The following is a 12,037-nucleotide window of genomic DNA, read 5'->3' on the forward strand; positions in this document are numbered from 1 at the left end:
ATGTCCTCGTTCACTCAAACGACATCTGTTAATGATGACATGTGAACAGCTGTATCCCATCTCATCGGGCTTAACTGAATAACCCTTTAGAACCGGCCCATTTCTGGTTAAATATTTATTTGAATGAATGAATCTTTCTCTTGTTAGTCAAGGAATTCAATGTATGATGGTTGGTCCTGCTTTTGTGTTCCGTTTTGATGTAAAATGTAGCCTACATTTAAATAAAACTATAATTATAGTAATGTGAAAGCCTTTTAGAAATGAATTGCACATAATAATTCCCACGGAGCTGTGAGCCCTTATACATTTATGTGACGCTTTTCCACTCATCTTTCAGTTGTGGGTTTTCCTCTGTTGAAATCGACCAGCTGTGAAGGTGGGGGCGGGGCTTTTATATGCGAGTAGTGAAAACACTTCTGCGTAGTCCGCTCGCGTGTATCCTCCCTTTCGTCTCCTCCTGCACCCCTCCTCCCTCACCCCTCCTCTGTGTGCATTTCAGCTATTGGGACGTCCTTCAAAATGGCATGTCTTGATCGATTTCCGGGTCAAGTCCCGGAGGAGGGGAAGAGAGGAGTCGAGGAGGGGTATTGGGATGAGGCTAGGGAGGTCCAGTGGTTCCTAAGCTAAAGGAGGTTGTAAAGGAAGTTTGAAACCTCCTTTCCTATCATTCTAGAGAATTCGAACGGCACTTATCATGGCTGCCACTGATGGACTTCCGGGTCATTTCACTCTGTTAGGAAGGTTCCTAAGCTAAATGGACTATTCGACTTCAGCCCAAGATCCCAGCATCTGCATGTAAACGCACGATGGCGCACACAGCAGCAAGCTCAGACAGCGATGACAGTTTAACTTTGAACGTGTCTGAGAGCTCATATGAGGCTGAAGGATCGGTTTATTTTGTATCCGTTAGAAGTTTAGGAATTAGGTGCGTTAATATGGGCGATTATACGGTCATGTAGCCAGTGGTGGACTGGGACTAAAAATCATCCCGGGACTCTCAACCGGCCCACTTCGGTACCGCTAGTAAATTGTCAACGGGGGGAGTGGGGGATGTGCGAGTGACTTATCCGACCGGCCCACTTCGGTACCGGCCCATCGGGATTCGTCCCGATGGCCAGTCCGCCACTGCACCCAGCCCAGCACACGTAAACTGTCAACGGGGGGAGCCCCGCTGCGGGGAAACGGTGGACCTAGTGTCACGATCGGAGTGGGAATAATAATAATAATAATAATAATCTGTGTATTTTATCCATTAATTTCCCCAACATTGTGGTAAAAAAAAACACAAATTTAATCCATGTTGGTGTACTACGACTACAAAAAGCATTGGTTTGTTTTCTCATCAGGAAATGCAGACCGGCTCAAACAAACGATTTTTAAATCATCATCCTCACGATCATTTAATGTATCATATGTTCGCCGAATTTACATGAAAGCACTAATAAATGTAGTTTCATCCACTTGAGTTTACAACTACAAAAATAATCGATTTGTTTTTATATCACATCCGACGGGAGGAAATTCAGCAGCTCTCACTACCGATTTTTAATCCTAATTTAATCATCATCTTCACCACGATCATTTATGTTTATGTTCGCCGAATTGACATGAAAGCACTGACAAATATGAATATACTGTAGTCAACTTCATTAAAACGTTATTAACGTGCCTAAACTCAGTAATTCACCATTTCTACGCATGACAACACACTTTGTCCGTGTTTGGCTCTCTCGCCGCACAGTGAAGCGTTCCCGCATTGACGTAACTTCCGGCTTCCCCCAAAACTTCAAAATGAGTCAAAGGAATTTCCCCGCGATGTTCGAAATTATTGATATTTATCGGACGGTATCGCACCTTCTTTTTTAAACTGACGTTTCGAGATGACTAGTAGCCCAATATTTCATTGCACAACAGTTGTTGGGAGGCTGTTACAGGCTCTTTAAGGCCTAACTCCAAAGAGGGACTTTTTGAAGGATAGCTACCCCAGATCTGTGCACATGTGTCTCACTGTGTCATCCAGATTGTATCAGGACATTAGTAAAACTCCCCTCGATTGGCTTCATATTGTAGTAATGCTGCTCTTCTCCTCCACTGGTTATAAACCCTTTGTAATCCCAGGTGCCTAATTTGGTAATTGCATGAAAACACCAGATGTCGAAGTGGAAGAGATTAAAATTACCCTCAGAGATCACAGTGTACTCCAAATATGCGAAGTTATTCAAGATGGATTATCCCGAAGGGTAAAAGGACAAAACTGACATACTAATTTGAGGACATATTTCTTATAACATTCATGTAGGATAGGGAAAAATCTAACATGTTCCATCACAGCTGGCTCTTCAATGAGTCTATGATGGTTTATTAAATCGCAAAAAACCCCACTGAAAAGTTAAAATGGGGAATGTGGTTTTACTGACTTTAAAATACAGATAATACACTTGCTGAATCACTGACAAAACCTTAATTTAAATGAAAGAAAAATCTGTATTCTTTTACCTTATTGTTCATGACGGCTTTGAGACACTGGACAACTTTATGTTGATTCTTTTTGTCAAGTTTCTCTTGCCTATGGAAACAAAAGAGTAATGATGAACTCATGGTCTGTAATGTTCAACATAAAGACTCCAAACTGTTTGCAGGGGGTTTGAAAGTTATTGTACATTGTTATATGCGGACAAAGGATTCTAAATAAACAATTATACTGAGATAGGTACGAAATTGTATACAAATATGCATGACTGAATGCATAAACTTACTGTTTCTTGAACAGCGACCTTTCCAAAATGTCCAGCAGCAGTCCAAGACCCTCATGTCCAAAGCTCTGCACCCAACTGAAATAACAAACATCCAATCAATATCACAACAGAGCAGAACTGACAACTGACAGCAACACTGTCAGACTCATCAGCCACTGAGAAAAGCTTTGAGACAGAACACCACATGTACAATTCAGTACTTTGTGCTCAGGAAAAAAGGCAGCAGAAGTGAATATAAGGTGGCATGGCTGATGTGAAATGTGCACTAAAATATTGTAGCCAGAGGGAAGTAGCAAATGGAGAGCACATCCAGACACTTCATTCAGATTGACTCTCAAAATATTGAAATAAGACCAATCTTTCCAAAAAAAAGCAATAAATGTAAATCAAAACCAACTAGTTAGCAAGAATAATACTGAACTTTATTGTGCAAATGCATTTTTAAAACATTTGGACATATATCTACTGTGCTAATGCAAAGATATAATTATGTTTATACAACCAAAATACTGGTTTAAAGGCCTGGATTAATATTCTGATAAAAAAATTAAAATGGCAAAAACAACAAGAAACACATGGCAGCATAAGGATTATTAAAATAATTATTTATTATAAATATTGAACTTCTTTCTAAACAATGTAGGCACATTGTTTGTAAGAAGGTGGTTATGAACTCTGGCCTTGGCTACTAAGATCTCTCTGGATGCACATTTAATTTGACAACTGTTAGATTGATGCCAAAAGTGGGGCATGCCTTTAAATTAACCACATAACCCTTTAGTCGTTATGATTCTAGATCACATGGTTGCCTGTTCCATACCTTTCTTTTTTAGCTTACTGGTTAAGAAGAAAATGTGCCACCTTGGCCATGTTAACCTCTAGTCTTTCTCCTATTATTCTCGCTGAGCACTACAGACAGGCACTGGTGTGAAGCGAGGCACAAATCGCCAAAAGTCTGCACTAAATAAAAATGACTAATACTCATGATAGCTGACGACAGAGACACCCTGTGACACCAGTGTGGTTATACCATTGTCTCACAAACCTTGTTAGCAACAGCACTGAGAGCAACAACGCATCAGACATGTTACACAGACACAATTATGAATATCTTTTTTATCATCAGTTTGGAAGAGACAACCAATTTAAAGTAACTTCTTTAGGTAAAGCAGTACGTATTCTAAAAAATTGGAGTTTATATATTTTTGTATTAATATTCGTCTATATAAAAATATGATCAATATAAACTTTAAAGCGTATGAATGAATCAGGGTTTGTGTGATAGTGATGCCTAACAATACACGTTTGCTTCATGAATAAAAATCTAATTTTGAGCCTACCTGGATTTAATCAAAACAGAATGGCAATCAAGATAACAAATGGCAGTATAACTTTGTCCTTGTTACTGGAAATCAAATGCTGGAGATCCAAGGTTTTCTCACAAAAGTGCAGGGAATGTCAGAAAGAGTAGGGACAACTTAAGAACAGAGAAGTTTGAACTCTGATTCAAGCAAGCAGCACAAAAAGGAAGACAAATCATATTGTGAGTTCAGGTGAAAATCCTTAGGGTATGCAAAACAGAGAGACAGCATGAGTAAGATTGTGAGAGACTGCACCTCCCTCCTGATTGAAACTTAAATTACATTTCTGATCATCAGCATTCAGTGTTTGTACAGTTCTAATCAACAAGCTGCATGCATGCCAGCATGAAATCTACAGAAATTCTCAAGGTGACAACATAAAATGGGAAGCTGTTATCCGAATATAATTTCTTGAAAAGCTTTATAAGATTGTAGGTTGATGCTTGTCCATTAGTTTATTCATGTTTTGTCATATTATTGTTTCAGATGGTTGAAGCTTATTCTTAGGGCTGTACCCGAATCAGAATTGTTTGGCTTGAATGGAGTTTGGCTGCTAGATTTCAGAATATGACTACTCCTTCCTGTTGTTGTTGTTGTTGTTGTTGTTGTTGTTGTGGCATGGCAGTATAACGAGCAGCTCTAGGTCAGCTTGGAAATGCCCAGCGAGAAGGTGATTGCGGTTTTGGCCTTGAGCTGCCAGCACCCCTTGCCCAGGATGTGCCCCTTTCCCAGGGACATGCACCCAAATGCTTGCTGTGCCCTCTCTTCCCTCGTCATTATCATTACCACCAGGGATACATTATTTACAAGAGCACAAAGTTCTTCATAGATCTATTCTATAAACCTGCTCTCAAAGTACAAACCCTGACCAAAAACAATGTATGATTTGGCTTCATATTTAGATTTCTTCACACCTCGTTTTCAAGTGATTTCCATTCAATATTTTTCACCAAAAGAAGTGTGTTTGTTTTGAGTGCTGCAACTTCATGAATATGTAACGGTAGTTGATTCAAAGAAGGGTAGCATAGCAAATCTGAGGTTGGAAGGTAACCTAAAAAATGCTTAAATTATTTTAGTTTTGACTGCTATTTTTGCATGTAATTTAACATTAAGTAACCCTAACCCCGATTTGCTCAATAACATAAGGATAGCTTACTGTTGAGATGCTCTACACAGGGATCCATGTACTGTTCCAAAACAATCTCAGATCTGAAATGTCTAAAGTGTACAGTATTAAAGATTACACACATGTAACTGTGGGATTCAAGCATGTACACAATTAGTGAACGGTTTCTTTAAAATAATCCATGCTTTAATTCAACCTGACCTATGCTGACAAAAGGAAGACAAAATGGAGGAGAGCAGAGTGCCTCCGCAACGAAATGGTGTATGACTATTTGTGTTCATTTGTGACAGGGTCAAGAAAATAAGAGGCTGACAAAAACAGTCACTTGGATTCTGATGAAGACAGGGAAGGCTGTTGCCAAGGTAGCTAAATAATGTGGCTTCTCGTGTTTGAGAAAATAATCTATTTAGCCTACACTTCTGTCTGGGCCATGGCCCAGGCCATTCTGGTTATAGAGTACCCAAGGCAGGGGTCTTGACATGAGCTTCATTGAAATGCATAACTCAGTGGCAATGGCATGCTAGTTTTTCATCATCAATAGCTGAGGCAGAAAGTAAGGGAAAGTAATCAGTTGATCTATAGAAGGAATTATTTCAGAGGAAAAGAACAAGCCTATACTGTCAGGGTCTCCAACAACACATGTGATGGATATCGGCCTTGAAATTCTGAAGAGAAAAGTGGAAGCGGAGATGGTGACATAAGTTGCCTACCAAAGGCTTCTTGTAAAAGGCCTGACAAACTTGGACTCAGTGCCCAGAAATCAACAATAAAATAGCTGTCCACAACTGGAGATACGTCTCATCTTCTAGAACAAGAACAATCAGGCCGATGCAATAATACATACAAAAAAGATGTCTTAGCAGAAGGTCAGGAAGAGCTGGGAGAAGGCAGATAAAGATAGACAGACACTGTGCATCTTTATCGATCTGATGCATTCTGCTACAAGACACTTTTGAATCGGCCTTTGTGCCTTGCCAGAACCTGCTGGTTTTGTTCTCACACTGTGCAGATCAATTGACTGGCAACAGCATTGGGGCTTACACTGCATTATTGGTTTGGCCAATGACAATGGCATAACATTTGTTCTAACAAGATGGCCACCCAATAGACAGGTTATTGAAAGAGAAAAAAAGGCATTACTTTGCCATTTCTATTATTAACGGAATGTTAAACAACAAAAATAAAAATAGAAATCTGCAGATGTCAGGAATGTGTAGACATTGGTCTGTAATGCAACAAAGTGTTGTTTTATCAAAGCAGTGTCAAGACTATAATGTTAGTCATAAGATGTAAAATACTAGAGGGCAATCAATTCTGGTCTGTAATAAGTGACTTAAGGGTCAAATCCATACAGTGTCTGCCTGTCTTGAAGCCCCCAATGGAGCCCATCATGGCATTGGGCTTGTGTGTTTTACAATGTGAGATGTGATCTGCCTTCATGACTACTGGCTTTGTTAATGTACAGCAAGAAAGATCTGTTGTATTCTTAAAAAAGCTATACGGTAAATAGGGTTGCAATTGTCATAGTAAAAGCAGTAGTAGTTTTGCAGTAGGTTATACATTGCAAATGTCCCCTCTGTGGGACTAATAAAGGGATTCTGATTCTGAAAATAATAAAATAGTAGTATTCAGATAATAAATCAATCAATAAAAATGTTGAACGTAGAAACTTGATGACTCAGTATTCATATTCATTTATTGACCCGTTTCTTTATCTTGTGCAGCTAAGTGGTTTGTATTTGACATGCCGTCTGTCTCGACTCTAAAGTAATTAGTATTTTAAATTCTGTTTGCTAATCTAGCATGCTTTGGCAGCCCTTGGGTTTCATTAGTTCCTAACATCTGGCACCCCTCCCACATCCCAAATGAGAAACTTTAATCACATTCTCTGCCTGAATGTCCTCAGTGTTTGGAGCCGTGTCATGGAAAAATTATCGGAAAACACTTTCCTTAGTTGTTCTTTGCTAGTAAAACTGCAGCACTGATTTATATCTGACAGCGACCTTATATCGTAAGCCATTAGTCATACAGATAGGACATAGAACAGACATGTTCAGTGTCATTGTGCAGCATGGTCTGGGTCGCTTCAATGTTAACATTAGTCACTGAACTACACATGCTACTTTCAAAGCCCAAACAAAAGTTTTAGTGATCCATTTCCTCCTCCAGCAGTGTTCACATTTCAGAAACATATGACCCTTTTGGTGCAAATGAGCTACTAAGCAAATCATGACACATTTGTCTTAAGTCAATCGTATTAATAATGAATTATGATTGTGTTTTAAATCTCAGGGTTGATTAAACTGCACTGTGCCCAGTAAATATGATCTACCTTCTAAAATAAATACACAAAATACACAAATGAGTGTGTCTGTTTTGCCTTTCAAATATAAATGTATGTCTGTGTTCTGTCAGATTCTTTTTTATTTTTGATAATAAACTTGGGGTTGTGGTTGCAACAAACATTAACGTTGGCGTGTCAATCTCAGAATCACATTTTTATTATTGTAATCATTAACTCGGCTCACATCGACCTGCAAAATGGTGTTGACCCATACTTAAAGATGAATTCACCATACTTCACCGTTCCTACAAAACTTGAATTAGCTCTGTTGTTTTTCCTAACAAGGACAACTAAATTACTGAAAACAATTTGAGTTCTGGAGCCATGATGTATTTTCGGATTAGAAATAGGATGTTGATGTTTATCGATAGCAATCTGATTCTGGTAGCAGCTATCAATCTGCAACTAGGGCTGCTCAATTCAAATCGTATTTTAATCGCAATTACGATTTTGGCTTGCAACGATTATGAAAACATAATCGAAATAAAACGATTATTTTTTATTCCATTTTTTTATTTATAATTATTATTTTTATTTTTGTATTGGTTTTTCAGTTGAATTATACTTAAAGTTCAGGGTAATCAACTGTTAAAAACATACTTTAAAAAAAAAAAAATCTACATTATAAATAGAAGTTTTCAAAGTAAATGGGTAATCGTTTTTAATAATCGTGATATCAATTACTGACCCAAATAATCGAGATTATGATTTTTGCCATAATCGAGCAGCCTTATCTGCAACTGACAAGTACATCTGGTTTCTTATAGTCTTGTGCAAACACTGGCTTAAGTTTCAACGTATTTTTGTGAAAACATGTTAGTGGTCAGTCTCCCAACATGTGTATGAGATATTGTAAACTACTTGTATTTGTTATTTGTACAATGCACTATCAACTTCATTATTAATGCTACCTCTGGGATCAGAGCATAGTCACACCTCAACATCAACAGATGCAAAAAGAAGCACAGCAGTATTCTACTGAGAGGTATCATCTCAGAGAGACACCAAGAAACAGAGCAAGAGCATTAAAAAATAAGGAAAACAAATTCATCATCCCATTCCCTGGGAAAACAAAAACAGTCATAAATCAAAGAGAAGAACGGGGCGCCTTATCACAGCTAAGGTAAAGCTTGACTTCTAACAGAGTCTCAGGAGGATGCCTCCAAGGTTCCAGTCAGAGCAGCACAGTGTTGCACTCCGTTAAAGAGATTATGAACCAGAAATAAAAGATTAACTTTAAAATCTTGTCCCTAGTATAGAAAGTTAACCAACTACAGGAGGGCTCTCCAGGGATGGAGAGAAGTCACAGCAATGTGGAGCATTTTAAATAAAAATTGAGGTCATTTAATTCATTGAGGACTGATTGATGCTCTAGCGGACTGCCACTAACAACAGTGACAATCTTGTTCAAACTAACCAACAAGTTTCAAAAATATTACACATTTATAGAGTATTCAAATGAATAGGAGTTGTGTTTGTTTCTACATCATTTAATTAAAATATCCGGACTCTAACTACATAAATGAGGTGTATACCATACACACATTTAGCAGACAATCCAAAATATTTCACTCAAGCTAATACACCCTTTAATTTTGGTAAAAAGACCAAAAGTAAAAATCCCTACAGTCTTGTCAGAGGCTGCTAATACTGTATTTCACTGATGAAAGGAATAGTGGTTTTAATGGTTAAATTACAGCAAAAATAACATACCGCTTAAGGACCTAAAGCATTTCTGTGTTAATTTAACTTTGTCATATTTCTTTCTGTTACCTCTCAATATTGAGGACTGTCTAACCAATTTACAAATATTAAACATATTTTTAAATCAATACTTGTCATTATATAGAATTTGTGGCTGGGGTTGCATTGGATAGCATTATATTTCTTATAAAGGAGCCAATTAGTGTTTACATCCCATATTTAATAAAGGAATTGATTTATATAAGTCATACTGATAGCAATACTTAGAAATGGTGAATATGTGTGTGCACTACTTGGGTGGCAAATGTATAAAAGAGAAAAAGCCTCTACGCTTTATTAAAAACATTGGTATAAAGAGGGAAGCTAAACTGTACTCTACTTTATAGCCAAGCTGAAAGAAAAATAAAATACATTTGTGGCTTTAAACCTAAAGGTCAGTATTAATATAAAATCACAAACCAATTTCCACTTGTTTGTCAGATCCATTTATCAAATCCATTTAATACAATTACATCTTTTAGCCTTGCTGATCCTGTGTGCAGTGCTGTGGCCTCTTTCGCAGAAAGGCAGAGAGAGCCAGAATAGCTGAGGTGTTAAAGTATACAGGGGTCAGAGGCAAGCGTTCACAGAACGCAGTGCAGCTTCAGGAAGTACTGTACAAAATTATCGCCAATGGGGACTGCTTTGCCCCGCCAGAAGAAACCTGATGAGGGTGCACATAAGTCTGTCAGCCTATAGTAGCAGAATGCAAAAACTTGATAGCAAATGGAGGCAGTGAGAAGGACATTGGCTACAACAATGCCAAGAACGTGACAGTGATAAGAATCCACAAACAGCGGCAGACAAAATACCTTTACTGCCAAATAAATCCCACACAAAACGATTGTAATGGTGCGATTAGATAGCAAGGGGTCTGTCAGCATACTGCTTCTTGCCAAGGCAGATTTATCGTCCTTATGAGCAGGACTGTCCATTGTATTAAGGGTGACTTAATCAAGAGTCTGGGCCTATTGGCCAAGTTTTATTCAAGGACCACAAGGGAGAGCTTCTAAAAAACAACAGTGCATATGTATAGACGGTTGCTTTTTAAGCCAAAGTGTTATCAAAACCCATGTAACCAGCCCGAATATATCCACTATTAACACATTGCTAGGCAGTGCCTAATTAAACCCTGCCTGTTTGGGGCCATTTGCTTCGCCTCCAATGTCGCTGCTTACAGGTTCTTGGCCTTTTTGAGTTTTTGACATATGCCATTCATAATTGCCTTAGTTCTGAAACACATCCCTACTTGGCTAATGTCATTGATTCTATTCTGAATTCAAAAACAAAGATAGAATCTTGGCACTAATTTTATCTTGGCAATCTTGAAAAAGCTGCGCTGCTGAATAGGTTCTAGAAAAAAAATAATGAGGTGTCTGTTCTTTAACTCCTACATTGATGTGTCGTCACACATGCACCACTATGTTAGTTGTTAGGAGAGAGTCGCAGTGGGCGGGAGACGTGCTATTTACATTTGAACTCCAAAAGCTGAGCCTGAAAGTAGCAAGGCTTTTTTTAGCCATCAGAAGGCTTAGGCCCAGAGAAAAATCAATGAAATGAGAGATTCAAGCTGTGTTTACAACATATAAATGAACCAAGGTTTACTCCCTGATGCTGGAGTAGTTATACGCAAAGGAAAAGGGAGAAGCCATAGCCATGGATGGTTTGATGGATTAATTGAAGGGCTAAAATATGAAACATTATGACTATATTTGAGCAGTATAAAACTATTTCATTGGATATAAATAAATACGTTCATAGAGACAGCTAAGTCTTCCTGTGTGTGATGCATACTTGCATTGCAATGGTGCTCAATATTATCATTTGTAATGCTGTATTTTGTGTGAGCGTTTGAGCTTGTGTGTGTATTCTCTTGCACTATTTTATCTGTTGTATTTGTTCTATGTCCTATATATCAGGGTATATGCAGGAATCCTGAAGTGAAAATGAATACCTTTTAAGACCTTTTTCATACATTTCAAGACCTCCTCGCCACTTCGAGTTTTAACCGGTTACATTGGCGACACAATTTACCTCACATTTAATACAGTATTGATTGTCCTTCCTCCTTATCTTCCAACCATTTGGACGCAAACTTGCATTTCCCCATAACGATGTTGTATAACAACCGGCGTAAACGGACCTTCGCGCGCAATCAAGCAGTGAGGGTGCGATGTCCTGTTTAGATGACTTCAAATATAACTGGATGCCATAAATAAAATACACAGAATCACACTACACAATGATTACATTCAGGCACACTTCAGAATACAACCTCTTTGCACAATTGATATACTTATACAAGCTACAAAAGGTAATACCTTGGAAAATGCCGTTAAATACTTTTTAATAGCCTTCATTTTCACTAATTTGATTGATTAACTTTAAAAACGTTTTGAGACCCCGCGGACACCCTGTATATATATGTTGCACTGTTGGAGGAGCCTGTGACTTAAGTTGTTCATTGCCATATCTACCTAATGTGCAAATGACAATAAAGCCTTGAAACTGAAACTTGAAATAAGCCCAAATTGTACTTTGTGAGAAAGGCACAGGGGTCATTTGCGTGTGTGGCATTTTCAACATGATTGATCTTGAGGAAACAGGATATAAGTGTACATAGTAAACATTACAGACAAGGCTATGTGTGAAAATGACACTGTCAACAAGCATGTAGTGATAGTGTGAATATCTAGACATGGAGAAC

The 12,037-nt window shown here is 38.2% G+C and overlaps 1 protein-coding gene across 6 annotated transcripts in view; it reads right to left on the minus strand.

Annotated features, from left to right (window-relative positions):
• The window catches only part of LOC307028832 (protein diaphanous homolog 3-like), a 218,784-nt gene that overhangs the window by 156,132 nt on the left and 50,615 nt on the right, over window positions 1-12,037 (minus strand). For all 6 annotated transcript variants that reach the window (XM_079664177.1, XM_079664176.1, XM_079664175.1 and 3 more), the window contains 2 exons: window positions 2,757-2,831; window positions 2,497-2,566 (listed from right to left, as the gene is read on the minus strand). In XM_079664177.1, the coding sequence (XP_079520303.1) occupies window positions 2,497-2,566; window positions 2,757-2,831 (145 nt within the window). The remainder of the gene's footprint in view (window positions 1-2,496; window positions 2,567-2,756; window positions 2,832-12,037) is intronic.

The sequence above is a fragment of the Notothenia rossii genome (assembly GCF_949606895.1).
Source record: "Notothenia rossii genome assembly, chromosome: 2".
In the NCBI taxonomy this organism is placed as follows: Eukaryota; Metazoa; Chordata; class Actinopteri; order Perciformes; family Nototheniidae; genus Notothenia; species Notothenia rossii.